This window comes from Alligator mississippiensis, chromosome 16, assembly GCF_030867095.1.
Source record: "Alligator mississippiensis isolate rAllMis1 chromosome 16, rAllMis1, whole genome shotgun sequence".
Lineage (NCBI taxonomy): Eukaryota > Metazoa > Chordata > Crocodylia > Alligatoridae > Alligator > Alligator mississippiensis.
Window position 1 is genome coordinate 11497852 of NC_081839.1, and position 20544 is coordinate 11518395.

At 43.8% G+C, this 20544-nt stretch overlaps 1 protein-coding gene across 3 annotated transcripts in view; it reads left to right on the forward strand.

Moving 5' to 3' along the window:
• SPPL2B (signal peptide peptidase like 2B) overlaps positions 1 to 20544 on the forward strand; it is a 157300-nt gene that overhangs the window by 79445 nt on the left and 57311 nt on the right. For all 3 annotated transcript variants that reach the window (XM_014599846.3, XM_014599847.3, XM_059719606.1), the window contains exons 7-11: positions 8561 to 8657; positions 8958 to 9074; positions 14981 to 15062; positions 19986 to 20060; positions 20197 to 20259. In XM_014599846.3, the coding sequence (XP_014455332.2) occupies positions 8561 to 8657; positions 8958 to 9074; positions 14981 to 15062; positions 19986 to 20060; positions 20197 to 20259 (434 nt within the window). The remainder of the gene's footprint in view (positions 1 to 8560; positions 8658 to 8957; positions 9075 to 14980; positions 15063 to 19985; positions 20061 to 20196; positions 20260 to 20544) is intronic.

The following is a 20544-nucleotide window of genomic DNA, read 5'->3' on the forward strand; positions in this document are numbered from 1 at the left end:
AATTATGTACCTTGCATGTGTGTGCTCATCTGGACATGCCCAGTGGAATCACTTTGATTCGCTGTTACTGAGTCAACCTCGCTGGTACTTCTGCTAACTGACTACCTCACCATAAGCCACCTCCCACTTGCTAATGCATTGAAATAGAAGTCTTTTGTCTTTACTAAGTGGTCCCTTGCATTCCTATCAAGAGTTCCCACTAGGTGCAGTAGGAGGAAAAATAGTTTGTAACTAGAGCATCTGAAAGCTGGGAGGAGCTGAAGGGGCCAGGACCAGTATCTCTGCCAAGGGATTGTTCTGGGGTAAGAGAGAAGCTGTGCTGAGACTCCTGATAATTTGTTTTTACCTTCATGCTGAGGAAAGGTGGGTCTGGCTAGGGAAAGGGACATGTCCAGCTGCCACAGGACTGCTTTTCACTCAGTGGCGCTCCCTTGTCTGATCGCAGAGCTTAAGTAACAGGGTATCCATTGTCTCTGTCTCTCCCCACCCTGAGCTGTTGAGGCTGGAGCCTTGCATCAAGACCGGGGAGGGGGAAGTGTAAATGTAGGGACATGCACAGGGCATGGCTACTATTTTGATACTCGGGAGTCACAGCAGCATACCCTGAGAGCCATTGCTGTCACCACCCCAAATTCTAGCACTGATCCACCTGTCAGCACCACCACGCTTCCCACCCCACCATCCAGCACCCCAGGGCAAAGTAACTGCTGGGTGCCAAGGATGCATCCAAATGCAGGATTGATTTGGGATACATGTGTGTCATACGTATTTTCTACTGTCGTGTTTGCTCTCTATTTATACTTCATGTTAAGTGATGTTCAGTTCATTTATATGTTTAAATGAACTATGCCTTGAGTATGAATGTATTTTTGTACCTTTATCATTTGACTTGAAACAGACAGGAAGGTGATTGCTAAATCAAATGTTAGGATTGTCCCAAAACAGACAATTGCTATTTACACATTAGAGAAAAACCCAGTCTCTGAAATATAAATATGGAGTTGCTAGGCATATCTGTTAGCCAGGGAAGTGTTAATGATTTGGAGGCATCAACCCCAAATAGTGACCGATTGTATTTCAAAGGGAAATACCTCTGTTTACACACAAGGATTAGAGTGCATTTTAAAAAAAAGTTTTACACTGGGATATCAACTATTCAAGATAGATATAGGTGTTAACTGAGGAAATACGATTAAAAGTTTATCTGTAAGACAATTGTATGCAAAAGATATAAATATTTCTGTCTTCCTGGAATACAGTATTGAATCAGGATGACACCTGACATAACAGGAAGAGACTTCAGAAAGAAGTCTGCATAATGCATGGGATCCTCAGGATTTGAATAGGAAAATATAGATAGGATAGATAAGGTTAAGGTATTTAAGAAGTGCTTGGTGAAGCAAATGGTTGTCCAAATACCCCTGGTCTTGTAGAATCCATCTAGGCCCCCAGTGAGTGTCTACAAATGCTTCCAAATGCAAGGATATACTCACCTGGTAGGGGAAACACTATGACCACTAAGGTGGTTTTCCTACTAGCAGGGGAAGACCACTTTCTTTGTAGGGGGTAGTACCTTGACCAAGGTAAGTATAGTTAGCCTCCCACTTTCACTTCCAGTGGGAAGATCTTAGCTATACGCTGACTTTATGGAAATGGGAGACTCCTCCCTAGCTTGCTTCTGTGGCCATACAGCTCAGGGTAAGCAAAGCTCTGGGCTTGGGCTGGCACATAGGATGCCCGCCAAAGGATTTGGAAGCATCTGGGCCATGTATGGTTCTTGGAATTGATTTGGCTGATTTGACTTGGGACACGAAAATTTTTCCTTTAAAAAAAAAAAAAAAAAAATCTTGGCTACACAAGTTACGGTGATAGGGGATTGTTCTCAGGCTTTCCCTTAGGCTTGCTCCTTCGGTCTTTTGGCTAGGGGCAACTGAGGACTAGGGGGCATCTGAACTCCAATGTCTCCAGGCTTGGGGCTTGCACATAGGATGCCTGCCATGGATTTGAAAGTATCTGAAACCTCAGACTGACGAGTCTGGGAGGTAGGATACTTGCCTGTGGTAGCACCACACAGACTTGAACAATTTTGATCTGCTCGGTTGATAGAATTCGGGGCTGATTTGGCCTGAGAGACAAAATTAAAAAAACAAAAAACGGCAACCTAGGCCCCCAGTGAGGGAAGCTGGGTTAACTAAGGAGGTGGCAGGATGGCAAGCCAAGAAAATCCTCTTTGAATAAACTGCTAGGTGCAGGTGTTGTCTCAGAGCTATATATGTAGCCAGAAACATGGCGAGGCATTTTTTCCTATTGTTTTTTTTCTTGCATTCTTTCTTTCCAAATTGCCAGTTTCTGAGTTTTATGATCTATTTTCCTTGTGTAATTAATCCTTTGTCTGTCTTACATGCCTTGCTGATTGTCTGTTGTAAAAGTTATTTTCAGAATAACATAACTATAGGCATTTCTTTTATGCAGAATGGAGAATCTATAATTAGCAAACTAAAGGGTAACAATCCCATAGGCCAGTGAACTTCCTCTGCAAGATTTGCAAGGTCTAGTCTGGGGCAAATGAGACAGGTTTGGTGGGATAAGGAATAATTCGAGGGACAAAATCCCTGCAGATTCTCTGAAGAGCAGTGGAAAAAGGCTTAGAGTTGTAAGAGGCCCCCTTAATATCAGAATCATAGACAATTACAGTTGGAAGGGCCCTCAGGAGGTCACCTAGTCCAACCCCTGCTCAAAGTGGGCAACTATATCATCCCAGCCAAGGTTTTGTCTATCCGGGTCTTAAAAACCTCCAAGGATGGAGACTTCACAACCTCTCTGGATAACCTATTCCAGTGCTTTACTACCCTCCTGGTGAAAGAGTTTTTCCTAATATCTAACCCAAACTTCCCTTACTGCAACTTAAGACCATTGCTTCTTATTCTGTCATCCATCACTACGGAGAACGGTCTAGCTCCATCCTGTTTGTAATCACCCTTCAGGTAGTTAAAGGCTGCTATTAAATCTCCCCTCAGTTTTCTCTTGTCCAGACTAAATAAGCCCAGTTCCCTCACCCTCTCCTCAGAAGTCATGAGCCACAGCCCCCTAACCATTTTTTGCTGCCTTTCACTGCACTCTCTCCAGTTTGTCTACATCCATTCTGTAATGGGGGGCCCAAAACTGGACACAGCCTCACCTGTACTGAATAGAAGGGAATAATCACTTCCCTCAATCTGCTGGTAACAATCCTACAAATATAGCCCCATATGCTGTTAGCCTTCTTTGCAACAAGGGTGCCACCTTTGCTCATATTCAGCTTATTTTCCAGTGTAACCCTCAGGTCCTTTTCTGCACAGGTGCTGCTTAGCCAGTCCCCAGGTTGTACCAGTAAATGGGATTGTTCCATCCTAAGTGCAGGGCTTTGCACTTGTCCTTATTGAACCTCATGAGATTTCTTTTGGTCCAATCCTCCAGTTTGTCTAGGACTCTCTGAATCATAACCCCACCTTCCAGTGTATCTACTACTTAACTTGGTATCATCTGCAAATTTGCTGAGGGTGCACTCAATCCCATCTTCCAGGTCATTGATGAAGACATGGAATAAAACAGGCCCCAGGACTGGCCCCTGGGGCGATGCCAACTAGACATTGAACCATTGATTACTACCCTTTGAGCTTGACAGCCCAGCCAATTTTCTATTCAGCTTACAGTCCATTCATCCAACCCATACTTCCTTAGCTTCCTTGTAAGACTGTTGTGGGAGACCATATCAAAAGCCTTGCTACTGTCAAAGTATATCACATCCACTGCTCTCTCCACATCCGCACAGCCAGCCTTCTCATCATAGAAGGCAATCAGGTTGGTCAGGCATGACTTGCCCTTGGGGAATCCATGCTGACTGTTCTTAATCACCTTCTCCTCCAAGTGCTTTTTGACCTACTGATTCCTTGAGGACCTGTTTCATGATATTTCCAGGGACTGAGGTGAGACTAACTGACCATTCTGTAATTGCCCAGATTCTCCTCCTTCCCTTTCTTAAAGATGGGCACTGTATTTGCCCTTTTCCAGTCATCTAGGAGCTCTCCTGATCACCATGAGTTTTCAAAGATAATTGTCAGCAGCTCTGCAGTGACATCAGCCAACTCCCTCAGGACTCTCGGGTGCATCGTGTCTGGCCTCATGGACTTGTACATGTCCAGCTTTTTTAAATAGTCCCTTACCTGTTCTTTTGCCATTGTTAACCACTCTTCTCCTCTCCAAACTGTGCTGCTAGCTCCAAGTTTGGGAGCTGACGTTGCCTGTGAAAATTGAGGTGAAAAAGGCATTAAGTACTTCAGCGTTTTCCACATTATCAGTCACTAGGTTGCCTCTGCCATTCAGTAAGGGACCTACACTTTCGCTGATCTTCCTCTAGTTACTGACATAGTTGTAGAAACCCTTCTTGTTACCCTTCACATCCCTTGCCAGTTCCAATTCCAATTTTGCTTCGTCCTTTCTGATTTCATCCTTGCATGCCTGAGCAATACTCTCATACTCCTCCCTAGTTGTTTGTCCAAGTTTCCACTTCTTATAAGCTCCCTTTTTGTGTTTTAGCTCACTGAAGAGTTCCCTGCTAAGCCGAGCTGGCCTTCTGCCATACTTGCTAGTCTTCCTACACATTGGATGCTTTGTTCCTGCACCCCCTCAGTAAGGTGTTTTTTTTTGGTTTTGGTTTGTTTTTTGGGTTGTTGGGGGGGTTTTTGTTTTTTAAATACAGCCATCTCTCTTGAACTTCTTTCCCCCTCACACTGGCCTCCCAGGGGATTCTCTCCCCATCAGTTCCCTGAGTAAGTCAAAGTCTGCTTTTCTGAAGTCCAGGGTCCTTACTCTGCTGCTGCTCTTCTTCCTTCCTTTCCTTAGAATCCTGAACTCAATCATCTCATAGTTGCTGCTGCCCAAGTTGCCATCCACTACTATATTCCCCACTGATCCTTCTGTTTGTAAGCAGTAGGTCAAAAAGAGCCTGGCCCTAGTTGGCCTCTCCAACACTTGCACCCAGAAGTTGTCTCCAACGCTCTCCAAAAACTTCCTGGGTTGCCTATGCACTGCTGATTTGCCCTCCCAGCAGGTGTCAGGGTGATTGAAGTCCCCCATGAGAACCAGGACCTTTGACCTGGAAACTTCTGCTAGCTCTCCAAAGAAATCCTCATTCACTTCATTCTCCTGGTCTGGTGGTTTGCTGCAGACCCCCCCCACCATGACATCTCTCTTGTTGCTCTCCTCTCTGACACTATCCCAGAGATTTTCAGTATGTCTATGTCCAGTTGCATGCTGGAGCTCTGAGCAATCTTACAGCCCTTTTACATAAAGTGCAACTTTTCTTCCCTGCCTGTCCTTCCTGAACAGTTTCTGCACATCACCCACTCCTATTGTCATACCTGACAGCTCTAAAAATCCAGGCACCTGGCCCAGGGGTGTGAAAGCCCCACCCACTTGGCAATAGGCTTTTATGCAGGCTCATAGATAGCAGAGTTGGGGAAGTGGGTCAGTGTTCACTAGTAATGTGTTAAAACTTATAAATGACCAGCTTGGCTGGATGTTGCTGTCTGTTCCCCTTGCCACTGGATGCAGGATACTAGAAGGGGGAGCACTGGCTTGAAGTTATGGGCTGTTAAAAGGCACTGGCTGTTGGGGGTGGCAGTAAAAGATGGTTTGTTGGTTGCAGGGGAAGACACTCAGCAGGAAGGAGAGGGGCTCCACAGACCTGGGGCTTCAGCCACAGTATGCGAGGTGGAGGGCCTAGGACAGTGAGATGCAATGCCAGGGCTTGCTGTGATGTCAAGGACACAGGAAGCTTGGATAACTCCAACAATGACAAAAGTGTCATTGGAGTTATCTCTGGGCAGTGATGTTGTGACTCCAGTTCTTGGCTCTAAACATGTTATAGGACACCATGAACTCCTGCTCCTCCAGCACCCATTGTGGGGCAGTTGTAGACTGGAGGTGAGGGTTTCCTCCCCTTCCGGTTCCAGGGAAGCACTGAAGTCTTTGTCAGCTTTGGTAGAGACAGTGGTATCACAGGTGTTGTGGGGCTTCTGGTGCACAATGGTCTCCCTTGAGGCTGTGTGACAGCTCCTTGTAGTAGGCAGTGGAACATCCCAGGCCCACATGTGCTCCCGATCACAGTTGTGACTCTGGACTACCATTTCAGCTATGATGAGTTCAAAAATAGCCTGGCTTTGTTGGCTTATCCTCACTGAGCACTGTGTTTCCATCTCATCCCAGATGGTGAGAAAATCCAGTATCTCTGCCTGCCTCCACCTGGTGGAGATGAGGAAGAAGGGGCTGGCATGGACTTTGTGTGTCCTGGCTGCAGGTGCCATGCTCTGAACTGGTGCTGCAAGCTGTTTTGGTGCAACCTGAAGCAGTGAGCAGGTTAGGTAAGAGGCCTTGACGTGCCTTTGCACTGAGCAGCAAGTGGGTACAGTGGCATAAGATTGGCTTCCTGACCCTAGGGTAATAGAGTTTGGTGTGAATCACACACCAGGCTCCTCAGAGTTGAGTTGTGGTGGGATGCAGGATGACTGAGACATGCCTGGTTGCACTACATGTAAAACTGTCCACACACATTACATGTGGTGCTAGAAAATGTAGTGCTACAGAGAAGTTCTTCTTTGAAAGCGGAATATTTTTTGGTGGATTCACTTTTTTGTGCTAAAGGTGGCACATATTGTGTTACAAACGTAATATGTGTCCATAGCCTATGTTTCCATGCTGCAAAGCAGAGTATATACTAGTTAACACTTTAGGACCATAATCTGATTTAGATGTCTTTAAGAATTTGTCTCTGCTACTAGTCATTTTAATGTTGCTAAAACATAGAACACAGAAATCAGCATATTTTTAATATTTTTAATATGGTAAATTACTGTGGAACAGTCTTATAATTGCTTCAGAAAAGACTGCCATAAATTAAACTTGAAAGGTTTAAAGCATAGAAACAAGCTCCAATTGCTAACCATTAAAAATTAGTTTTAGAGCAGTATTTGTTCCACTCTTTATATAATGAATAAAACTCAGCTGAATGGACCAATTGGATTCATGAACAAAACTGATAAATCTGTAGCCATTGAATATAATAGGGTATGTCTCTATTACACCTTCAGCATTCTGGGGAGGGTTGCTCTCAAATATGCACCAAAACTAGAAGTGTGACAGTGATGTTGGTCCTGTGGGTGGTCCTACTGTGATTGCTCTTAATTCTTTGTCTTTAGTATGATTAGGAACAGCCACAAAGGACACTAAAGTAGCTTTACCACCTTATTTCTGGATTTAGTGCCTATGAACAGGAGCAAGTGGAAGGGTGTGCTCAAGACCTTCCTTGCCCACGGATACCCACAATGACCAGAGAAATATATTGCTAATAAGTGCCCCATTTTTTGGTCTAATTTGATGACAGACTTAAATATTGCTTGATATAGCTTATTACCCATTAATAACTTAATCCACACAGTTACATATTATTAAAGTAGCATAAAAGCTGTAAATAAAAGCTGTAAATCCCCAACAGAACAATCACTACATTGAACCTATATACACCTATCTATCCCAAAATGTGATGTACCTCATCCAGAGTTCCAGATCATCCAGGGATGATCCTGCCTCAGGAGGGAGTTGGACTAGATGACCGATGGAGGTCCCTTTCAGCCCTACTTGTCTATGATTCTCTGATACCCTCACAGAAACTAGGTAGGTGAAGCCAAACAGTCACTACTTCTAGAATGAACATACGCAGAAAAGTAAGAAAGGATAACTGCACTCTGAGACTAGTGTGAAAATATTTTTCACAAAAGTATCACTCCATCCTTACAATCTTTCTCCTAAAAGGAAACTTAAGTAATAGCTTCAGAAGATGGGGTTGGGAATAGAAATTTATCATTTTGTTGGGCAACAAAACCCATGGACTTAACAGACAGTGGCTTTATGGTCCATTACGCTTCACCTCTCATCTTTGCACCACTAACTTCTCAGTCCTCAACCCATAAATGCCCATTTCTCTTTCAAGCGTTCCAATTGCTTAATATAATTAAAGTGAGAGCAATTGTTGTAACTTTTAATTAATTGTTGTAACTTTCTTTTTCTGACTTAATGAAGGGCACTTGAAACTCAAAGGCTTGTCTTCGATCTCTCCCAACTGTGTAAATTAGTCTAATAGATATTGCCTCACCTCACAGACCTTGATTCCTCCATCAAAGCACATCAGCCATCCCAAGATGATAAGCTGAAATTCAGTATTTGAATAGTAAGAGATCTCAGGTGCATATATTTCAGAATCCCACTAAGTTTTGCTTTTACTGATTAGAAGTAGCCTCTCCACTGCCTAGTCATATGAACATCCGTTAACTTTTGTGTTGGACTGACAAATCACTTTTTATTTACCTGAAAAATGCCTTTGGATGGCACTGAAGATGTCCTGTGATATGTTTTAAAGGGGTCTTGTTTTCTCTAGTACGAATCTTGGGATGTGTACAGCACAGATGGTTAGGATTTTGAGGTATGTGTGTTATACTACCACCACTGACTAATGTTACTCTTTCAGTTTATGTTATCATAGGTATTTTTTGCCTGGCCGCTTCCATTGGTCTCTACAGTTGCCTGTCTCCTTTTGTAAGAAGATTCCCATTGGGAAAATGCAGGTACATGGCAATTTCCTAACTTTTTAAAGGTGAAAATATGCCTTTTGAGGTCCAAATCCAATATTTACTGTGAATGTTTAATCTAACTTCTTTCTCTATATAATGAGTTATGTACACATATGTTGATTTAAGGGGTGTAATTTGTATAGAGGACAAAAAGCAGTACAATTTGTGTAGAGTACAATAATTATTTTCCAATATAAGTCTGTTTTCCAGAAAATATATTGAGAGCTTTATTTAACATGTTCCTTATTTCCTGTTTGCCTATTAATGTATGTTTGATGTTCTTTCTACTTTCAGAATCCCAGAAAACAACTTGCCATATTTTCACAAGCGTCCACAAGTCCGGATGTTGCTTCTAGCCGCATTCTGTATCTCTGTCAGCGTGCTCTGGGGAATCTTCAGAAATGAAGATCAGTGAGTCCATGTTTTATTTCCCGCCTCAGATAATATAAACTGAAGATTGTGTTTCTGCCCAGTAAAACAAACTGGCTGATATCCTCAAAGTATGACATGCTCCAGAATTTAGAGAGAAAAGAGGTTACAGTATTTAGTCAACCGAAAATTCCCAATCATTCCTTTCAGGGATACCGCACTTCATTTCTGTGGTATATTTGGAGCTCATTGAGGCATTTCTCATCAAACTGTCTTCCCCACTAAGCCTGTTTCCATAGGACAGCACAATACTGACAAATGCAAGGTGCTACATCTAGAGAATAAAAATTAAAAGCACAAATATAACATGGGTGAAAGGTGGCAGGATGGCAGTAGGCCTGTGCAAAGTGGCTAGTATTCGCTTCAGATTTGGCCAGTTAGTGATTTGAATCACTGTCCCAAATTGATTTGGCTGAATCTCCAAATCAAACAGGCCCCATCCCATGCCCGCTCTCTCAGCCCCATCAATGGCTCCTCTGCCCAGCCTCAGCATCCTGGCGCTTTAAAAAAAAAAAAAAAAAGAAAAAAAAAAGCCCCACACTCACTGGCAGCTACCAGGCAGAGGGTCAATCCCCACTGCCCCGCACTGCATGGGGGAGCTCTGCCACAAGACCCCAGAAACCCTGATGGCACCTGCAACAGCCGGTGAGTGTGGGGCTTTAAAAAAAAAAAAAAAAGAGCCAGTACCCTGGGGCTGGGCGGAGCAGCCATTGATGGGGCTGGGAGAATGGGTGGGGGTCGGGGGGGCTCTGGGGGGCTGGGGGAACAAGCAGGGGATGGGGCCTGGTGGGGTCCCCCCCATGGTCCCTTCCCCCCCTCCTCCAGCCCCCCTACTTACCAGCATGGAGTCCAGGTCCAGCTCCCTGCAGCAGCAAGCAGGGACTGCCTGAATTGCCAAAGCTCTCTGAATCTTATCCGAATCAATTCAGAGAGCTTCGAATCAATTCGGACCTTTTTATTGGTCTCTTGATTCGATTCAGATTTGGAGATTCGGCCACTGAATCAAGCCAAATCTCCTCTGAATCGAATTAGCACCCAAAGCTTCACACATCCCTAGATGGCAGGGCTCTGGAGAAGGATCCTGGGGACTTGGTGGGTCACAGACTCAATATGAGTCTGCAGTATGACAGCCAAAAAAAGGTAAATGTAGTTTTGAGCTGTGTCAACAGGAGTAACAGGTAAAAGACAGAAGGTGATAGTGACAGAAGGTGATTTAAGCCTCATCTAGAGTTTTGTGTGCAGTTCTGGGCTCCACAGTTTCAAAAGTATATGGAGAAATTAGAGTAGACCCAAAGGCCAATAACAAAAATTCATAAATGTTTTGGAAAGAAAGCCATACAAGGAAAGGTTGACAGGAATGGGTATGTTCATCTTGCAGAAAAGGGATATAGTAGTCCTCAAATATCTGAAAGGCTGCTGTAATAGAGGAGGAAGACATCTTTTCTTCCTTGCTACAGAGAGTAGGATGCAAAGCAATGGCTTAAAATTGTGGCAAAGTAGGTTTAGACTGGATATTAGGAAAAAAGTCACTGTTGGAACAGTGAGGCAGTGAAATAGAGTGCCTAAGAAAGTTGTGAAGTCTCCTTCATTGGAGGTTTTCAAAAAGAGATGGGATAAGCATTAGACAGAGATGATCTAGGAGTAACAGTGCCTGGATCCCTTTCTGCTGCTGTGGTGCTGAGAAAGTCATCCCCCAGCCTGTAAGTATGCTGGTGATTCCTTTGCACTTTTCACTTACCTTTGTTAAACTGCATCCTATTCTGTTCTGCCCACTTTTTCAACCTGTCCAGATCTACCTGGATTCATTCCGTACCCTCTAGTGTGTTAACTTTACCCTATAATTTGGTATCATCTATGAATTTGGACAATGCTTTCCATGCCCTCATCCAAGTCGCTGATGAAGCCACTGAATAGCACAGGTCCAAGGACTGAGCCTTGTGGGACTCCACTGCCCACATCTTTCCAAGATGATATCAACCCATCCACCACCACTCTCTGGGTGCGACCCCTAAGCCAGTTTGCTGCCCACCTGACCGTGCAATCATCTACATCACAGCCTCTCAGTTTATTTATGAGAATAGGATGAGATATCATATTAAAGGCCTTCTTAAAATCCAAGTAAATGACATCTACCACAACTCCTGCATCTAAGCATTTTGTGATCTGGACTCCCACAAATGTGATCCTTAATAATTTTTTCAAAGGTTTTCCCAAGGATAGAGGTGAGACAAACCAGTCTGTAGTTACCCAGATCCTTCTTCTTCTCCTTCTTGAAAATAGGGACCACACTGGCCCTTTTCTGGTTCTCTGGGACCTGACCTGAGCACTGAGAATGCTCAAACAACCATGCCAGTGGCTATGCTATAAAACTGGCCAATTCCTTTAGCATCCTTGGATGAAGATCATCCAGGCCTGCTGACTTAAATGCATCCAGTCCTTCCAAGTGCCTCTTCATGGAAGGGGATCCCAAGCTACACAGTACCTTGCAGGGGACCACATGGTGCAGCACAGGGGTTCCAGCACAGCTCAATTTTAATTGCTCCCCCTTTCAGCACATCACTGTACTCTGATGGTCCTGGGAGGAGGTCTTAATTTACTCTAGCAGTAGTTCCCTCCATCCTCCCCCATAGAGACACCAAAACCTAGTGCAAGGGATGATAATACATACAGCAGGGTAGCACCTCTTCTCACAGGCATGGATGACATTCCTCTCCCTTCCAGCTGGCATCTTTTACCACTGATATACACCCTCTATGATTCCAAGCAGGCATGCCACTGCTGTGTTTTGCATGCCCTAATAGCTTGTTTCTTTGTGGGGGCATGTTTGGGGTCACCCAGTAACATCACCTTAAGCAAGAACACAGGACCCTTTATTCCCCTAGCAAGTCTGTGGTGGAGGTGATCTGTGTGGAGGGAAAGTGGAGGAAGGATGAGGGATTGGTATGGTAAGGTACTGGGACTGTCACCATGTAGGAGCACTGATACTTACCAGAGGTTGTCTCTCCTGTGGCTTCAGTTAGTAAGAGGCGGGCAATTATTTCAGGCAGAGGGCTGCTTACCAAGTTTTGGCAAGCTGTTGAGGGCTGCATGGGTAGTCCCACCCCTTGACAGGTGCTTTGCCCCCTGGTCACCATCTTGTGACCTGAAGTCCTGTCCCGTAACCCCTGAGCTTTGCCACCAGAAGTCTCTCCCCTTCCCCCAGAAATACTTCTTTCAGCAAGGTGTTTTGCCATCTCAGAACCAGAAAAATGCCAAATTATATTCTAAAAAGCAAACATCTACAGCATTCATTAATTTGATTAGAAAAAATATTTTTGTCCTGATTGACATGTGTTTATATAGTGTACACACAGGTGATTGCACAAAAGCTTAAAATGAAGTCTTACTCTTGTATATTGTGAGGGGTGAATATAGGTTTGTGGGGGGCTGTGGGTGTGTGGGTATGTGGAGAAGGGTGGGTCTGGGGTTTGTGGGGGGCTATGTGGGGGTGAAAGTGGCTGGGGCATGAGGGGGTATGGGGTCTGTGTGTATGGCAGAGCAAGGGGGGTGTGGGTGCGTGTGTATGGTGGAGTGTACATGTGGGACTCACCTTATGGACACACACACACTCTGCCCTCTCTGCACACACACCCTCTGCCCCTGTGCTCACACACACACACGTACCTGTGTGGCCCCATGCTCTCCAGTCCGGCAATGCAGCCAGGAGCCACCTGGTGCCAGAGCAGTGGGGGCAGGAAGAGAGTGAAATGGCTGAGGGTAGGGAAGGGCTGGGCTACTTAGTCCTGCTAAGGGATCCCCCTGGGTCCTACTGCCCCTGTCTCCTGTCAGCTTTGACAGACAGCCAGGAACAAATAAATATTAATTTACTAATTTTTTTTAGGGGCCTCATAGGCTGGATAGAATGGCCTCATGGGCCAGATCCAGCCCATGGTCCATAGTTTGCCCACCCCTAATTTAATTTGATCCTGGGCATTGTAAGGAAGAGGATTAGTTTGTTGCATGTCGTAGTTTGGTTAAGCTACAGTAAGGCAGAAAAGGACCTGTGAATTATTGTGAACCATAAACTGAATGAGCCAACAGCATGCTTTTGTTGCAGAAAAAAATCCCATTACATTCAGGAGAATTCAAGAAGAGTGATTCTTCCACACTGTTCAGCACTAGTGAGGTGTAGTACTTGGAATGGTGGACCTGGTATGTCCAGTTTTGAGCACTACACTTGAGGAATGAGTGGATGAATTAGAAAGTCCAGCAGAGAGCAGCAAACATAATTAGAGGTCTGGGAAATAAGATTTACAAGTAAAAGCTGAAAGAGCTAGATTATTTAGCTTAGATTAGACATCCATAAGAACTACTTCACAGTTAGGGTGGCTAGGATCTGGAACCAACTTCCAAGGGAAGTGGTGCTGGCTCCTACCCTGGGGGTCTTTAAGAAGGTGCTCGATGCCTACCTGGCTGCGGTCATTTGAGCCCAGTTTTCCTCCTGCCCGGGCAGGGGGTCAGACTTGAAGATCTACAAGATCCCTTCCAACCCTACTTCTATGATTCTATGATTTAGTCCATAAAAAAGAAGTGAAGCAGGATTTAATAAGTCTTCAGATCCCTGAAGGGGGGTTGTAAATTGCATGGTTATAGACTACTGTATTTACTTGAATCCAAGATGAGTTTTTCTTCTTCATTCAACATGGTGGGATGGGAGCCCCTCATCTTAGATTTGAGTACAAAGGGGGGTGCAAAGTGGGGTGAAGCAGATAGCTGCTATGGCTTTGACTCTGGCCTAAAGCTTGCGTTGGAGCCAGAGTCAGAGCTGCAGCTGCAGCCTGCCCCCCAACAGATTCTTCCCCCTGTGGCTTCTGCCCTCTCCCACCTCTCTCCCTCTGCTTACTGTCAGGCCAGCTCCAGGTCCATTCCATCCCAGGCCACAGAGCACATGGAAGTTCAAGCCCCTGCCCAGCCACGCAGCAGCTGCAGCCCCACAATGCTGCTGTGTGGCTGGAAAGGGGCCAGAACATCCACATGCTTTATGCCCTGGGAGGGAATGAAGCCTGCATCTGAGTTAGACTAGATGACCTCCGGATGTCCCTTCCAGTTCTGCTTGTCTATGAGCCTATAATTCAGCATTTTGGACTTCTTACAAGACTGATGTCAATCATGTTTGTACCCCAAACAGCTATTTCAAAAGTGAAACACTTATATATGGCCTGGTTGCTGTAGCTCCTTTGGAAGGAGCACTGGGTGCATTTGTTGCACCAGATGGCAAGGAGGTCCATTACCTCTATCTTCTTGCAGCTGGATAGATTGCTTTACAGATGTAACAGAAGAGTGTGCCATTGACATTTTGTATGCAGGTCACTAATGACTCACTCAAGAAGGGCCTTCACCACAGTCCTATTACAATGAAGACCACGTTCTCAGAGTTGGTGTTCACACCCTTAGATAATAATGCATGCGATACTAACTCACAAATGTACCGACTTCTGTTTCTGAGAAAGTTGCAGCAAGGGGATGAATGTTTAATAGTAATATCTTTTCTGAGACAATTTTAATGTTCAGGTTTTTAGGGTATTGTTAGAATATGAAGGGAAAAGTGCTAAAGCCAGTTTCTTTTTATAAGCATAATTGGCATAAACAAAATTCAGCTTATTTACTAAAATAATACTTATTTTTATCAGATAAGAAATGAAGTGTACATATTACATCTTTACCCATTTTTAGCTTATTTATATAGGTTAATTTCAACGAGAAAAAAAGAAATCAGTGAATTTGCAATATGGCATGCCTGAGTCTTTGTCCTAAACTGATGCCTAGTGATTATTCTTATCCTAACTGTGAGTGACTGAGCTGGATTTCTTACTGCCTGCTTCAGGAAAGTAACACTTTTGTTTCTGTAGGTGGGCCTGGGTCCTGCAAGATGCTCTAGGAATTGCCTTCTGTCTTTACATGTTGAAAACAATCCGCCTACCTACATTCAAGGTATGGAGACATACAAAACCCTGAATAAAGGGCCAGCTCATACATGGTGCATAAAATGGTAGTTTGTAATTAAACCAGCACATATTGGTTGAGAAACATGTTTCTGCTTCTAAATTTGTGGAGGGAGGGAGGGGGATTTAATTAATATAATGTAGGCAGAGACGTTTAAAAAATGGTTTGTGACATGCTATTTGAACAAAATTGGGTGACCTCTGATTCTGTAGACTTGGCTGCTGAAACAAAATAATCTCTATTTAATCTCTGGTAGTTTTCCAGTGCATTGATTATGAAGCTAGAAGGGGAAAACTGTGATTGTCTAGTGTAACAAAAGCCATAGTGCTCTACTGAATCAATTCCCATTTGAACTGGAGCGTACGTCTATTGAAAAACTTCCACTCTTGATTTAATCACCTCCAGCAGTGGAGAATCCACCACAATCCTTATTAAGTAGATCCAGTGGCTAATACCCTCACTGCTGAAAATTGGGTGGCTTATTTTTAATCTAAATGTGCCTAGCTTCAATTTCCATTGATTATGCTGGAAGTGTTAGTTAGACCTTTGTCTGTTAAGCTGAAGAGCCTTCTTTTATCACATTTATGTTGCTAAGCAGCTATTTGCATGATGGGGAGGGGGCACAAAAATAGCAGCAGCCACTGCCCTGTGTACTGCCACCACCCAAGGCACAGAACTGGCTTCTTACACCTCTCATTACCACTTAATTTTGCATTGTTAAACAGAATAGACTGAGGTTCTTCAGTTTCTAAGAGAAGAAAAATCCTTTAGTTTATTCTTGTGGTTCTTTTCAAAACTCCACAATTCATCTAGATATTTATAGTATTGTAGGACTCAGTACTGGGTACAGTATTTCAATGGTAATCACACCAGTACCAAATGTTTCATTTTCTTCCGTATCACATGCCCCATTTTCCCAGAAATTAGCTCCTGTAATTTAGGACATGTATACTAAGCAAGGAAATTGCATTAGTGGCCAGCATTGTGCATGCTGCTCAGCTACCGCTGAGCACGCTCCCACGCTGAGGCTGAAGATGGAGGCTGGAAGCTGTGCATGCTCCTGATTTTTTCGGATGGAGCCACAGGCTGTGCTTGCTCCCAGGCTATGGATGGAGCTAAGGACTGTGCATGCTTCTGGGCTGGGGCTAGAGCCAGATCTGTGTTTCCAGCCTAGCTGCAGCTGCTGAGGTATTGGCTCTCAAGAGGCTGCCATTCTGGCACTGCTTCTAAATCAGCATCTGGGCCTGGTTCCCCTCTTGCCCCTCACCCCACCACCCCTAATAAAACTACTGCTGGACTCCCACGCTGCCAGCTGTGGACAATAGGAGCCCCACATGCTCACTGCACTGCCCCTATGCAGCATGTGCAGCATTACTTTTTCTTTTCCCCAGCAGAGGATCGAGCTGCACAAGCTGCTACTGACTCAGCTCAGGTGTTCCCACGCATGGCTCCATTGTATTTCCTTGCTTGCCAGCAGCATAAGCGCAAGCAGACAGAGTAGAAGGGAGCAACAACTGTGGCTGCTCAGTTAACCCCCTTGCTGCTGGCTTTCCTTCAATAAAGTGAAATGGGGGGAGGGGGAAGAAAGGGAGAGTAACTTCACATATTGAAGGGACACCTTCAAGCTACTACTGGGACAGGCCTCTTCTGCAGATGCTGGTACTGAGGGAAGACTTCTCCACAGCCAGCCAGCAGCTACAGGGTTAATGAAGTAACCACAGTGTTGCTGCTCCCTACTGCAGCTGTCCATGTTTAGGCTACTGGCAAGAATTTTTTTTCCTTCACTCTGCCTCTTGAAAACAGGATGCATGTTTTATCCAAGAAGGAAGTGGTGACTATGCTATGTGAAAAACTACAGTAATGTTCCTGCTCAGTGTTCCCTTATTTGTGCATCCAAGGATCTCAGTAGCCCCTTCTGGTCATGGGTATCCACCATGAGCCTCAGTCCTTTTCAGAGACATTGCTTCCTAAAATAGAGCCCCAAAAATTCTGGGGTATTTTTGGTGAAAATAGGGTAAAAACGGTTTTCAGGAACCAACTGTGTCATAAGTCTGAGGGCTGCCTGTAAACTAGCCAATTTAACTAGGACTAAGTAAGAGGAGCCCTGCTCAAGGCATAGGGCTGAGCCCAATGTTGAGCAGGGCCAGGTGAAGCACAGAAAATTCATACTGATCTCTGAGGGCAGTCTCCCCAACTGGATAATCATTTCTTCCATCAAGGTGTAGCGAGCAAAACAGCAGGGTGACACCCAGGGAGGCCAGAGTGGGGGCAAACAGGACAAATGTGGCTGCTAGGGAGTACCGTGGCCGCCTCTGAGGCGGGTACTCTACAGGTGACTATGTCATTAGCTCAATAACCACAAGCAAAGGGATCCACATCAGACTAGCAGGTTTCAAGAGGGTACTATGGCTGTTCTGCATCCCTGTCAGACTCAACTCAGGGGCTTTTGACCAGCTAAAAGGGACTGGACTACAGAAATCAGGACTGTCCTGGTTTGCCTGGGACGTATGGTGACTGTATCGTTGTGATGCAGGTGCACAGACAAGTGAATGTGGTTTTGGGCTGCATCAACAGGAGTATTAGGTATAAGACACCAAAGGTGATAGTGTCTCTGGGCACTCTTTACACATGCTCTGGGGATGGGGAGATTGGTGCTTTAATTAGAGCGGTCCGAGAGTTGCTTTAATTAAAGCACCACAGCGTCTCGTGTATTAAGATGCCATGCTTCAAAATGACGATGGGGGTGCTCATTCAACGAATTAGTTCAAGTACCCCTGCTGCCATTTTGAAGTGCAGGGATGCTGATACACGAGATGGCTGGACCATGGTAAATACCGTGCAACAGAGCAGCCTCTGCGCTTGAGTACAGGCATCTACCATGTTCAGCACTAGTTAGACCTCAGCTAAAGTATTTTGTACAGTTCCTGGCTCATTGTAAGAAAGATGTGGAAAAAATGAGGGGATCCAGAGGCAGGCAGCACAACTAATAAAGGAGTTAGGAAGCAAGCCATACAAGAAAAGGTTGAGAAAGTTTAGTTATGTTTAGCTTGGGGAGATGAGATCAGTGGGGGACAATAGCAATTTCCAAATATTTGAAAGTCTATCCTAAAGAAGAGGGGAAGACCACGGCAGTGGTTTTATACTGCTGCAAAGCAGGGTTAGATTAGATCAGGAAAGATGTACTTACTGTTAGAACAGTAACACAGTAGAATAGACTGCCCAGGGGACAGAGGCATAACTGGGCAGTTCTGCATTTGGGGCCATTGCTGGTCTGCTGGCAATGGTTGGGAGACTGGCACAAGAAGGTGGTATTTTTGCAGCAGCCCCCCAACTTGGCACCTGCAGCTGGTGCACAGGTCACACATATCTCCAGTTACACTACTGCCAGGGCAGTTTTAAAATCTCCTTTACTGGAGGGGTTTTTAAGAGGAGGCTGGATAAGCATTTAATAGGAATATTATTCCTGTATTTATTTAGGGAAGTGAGGTCCCTTCTAACTTGGTGATTCTGTTATCTGTGATTCTGTGTACCTGCAGAAACTTGTGGAAAAATTAATTACAAGGGATTTAGTATAATTGCGTATTTATAATGTAGTAGTGCAAAAAAAATGGTTGGTCACATAATTCATTACAAGTTATCAATATTCTTAAAATTAACTTTTACTATTCTTTTGCTTCCTTTATTGGTTTTCTACAATTCCTCCTCTTCTGTGTTATAACAATTACTAACAACTTCATCTATCTATCTATCTATCTATCTATCTATCTATCTATCTATCTATCTATCTATCTATCTATCTATCTATCTATCTATCTATCTATCTATCTATCTATCACTTTTTTAGTTTCCTTTAGTTCTTAGGTTCCTAGAGCCAAACAAATGAAACCCTTGACCAAGTCTAGCCATGATGTCTTTCTAGTCTAATCAGCTGAGTTGGATTATTTTTCTAGATAGACATTAAAAATGTATTGAATTTTTATGTACAATCTACTGCCCTTTCCATTGTTGCCATCATATTCCTTTAGATCTCTGACTATTACCCATAACTTCTGAGAGAGAAAGGAAAAAATCTGTAATTCTAAATTTCAGTCCCTAAATACAGTTCTTCTCTACATCTAATCCAATCCTTAAAATGTTTGAGAGCTTCAGTATCAAAGCTTTAATTTGTCTCTGAAGATTATGTACCAATTATGCACATTCTCTTTATGATCTGTACATTGTACTTTTTAAATGCTGACAGTCTTCACGTTGTTTGGAATGCACAAACAGGCAGGGAGAATGCAGTGTGCTTTGCTTATCTCGAACCCTCAAGAAGGGTTTCTGCATTACATAAAGACTGCCTTACAGCTTATTGTCCTACAGCCTGCCTTTCATTCTCATTTCTAAGGGTAATGCACACATTCTTTTATATGTTGTGTCTACATGATCATTCTGGTTCAAACTGAACTTTCTCTCTCATTAATAGTAGTTGTAATTAGCAACATTTCTCACAGGATTAGGAAGATGGGCGTTTTGACTTTGTGCAGAACTACCATCAGTGCACAGTATAGTTTGGTCTGAGCAGTGTTGCTATCTCAAGGAATTTCTACTGCCTTTCATACACAGTTCCTAAAAAATCAAAGTTGCAATGTATTTAAACTTCACAAAACAAACATATTTATTGGCATCTTTCCGGAAGTACTGTATAATTTTGTATATGAAGATCACTTCCTTAATATGCTGTGTACAGCGGGACTGATCTTTCTTTGTGATATATTTGTGCAGTGTTGACTTAAGAGAAATAACTGAGTGGATTGAATAATTCTTGAAAATGTTTGATGCACTATTCTTATACTGCTAACTACAAATTATTCTCTACCAGCTAATGTATAGTATATACAATATCCACTGAAGCTCTTATCTTTTCCCCAGGGCTGCACCTTACTCCTGCTGGTTCTTTTTATATATGATGTGTTCTTTGTATTTATCACACCTTTCCTGACAAAGGTAGGTAAAGTCGATCTACAATCCAAATTGCTTAAAGAGCAGAGTGCGCCCAACAGAGTACATTTGTGTGCGTTCTTAAATTATTCCAGACCTGCCAATTGACATGCTAGCTTACACTTTTCCCTCTTTCTTTCAGACTGGGGAGAGTATAATGGTAGAAGTGGCTGCAGGCCCATCTGATTCTGCTACTCATGAAAAGGTACTATATGCATTTTGAAAATATGAAACTAGCACTCAGCTCTTAATCTGTCAACTTCTCAAAGGGTCAAACAAAGACCTACTGAAATAAAGTTACTAGGGCAGCTAGTCTCAACCATTTCAGTTGGTAATATAAAGTGCTGCAGTGCTTTATGGGAATCCAATGCATTTGAACTGGCACATTTTTAAAGCATCTACGGGTGGCATTCTGTTCTTTCCTGGTCTGTTTTCTGGACGTATATAGGTCATTTTTAGTACTTCTGCACCCAGGGTATTCTGTTCTAGA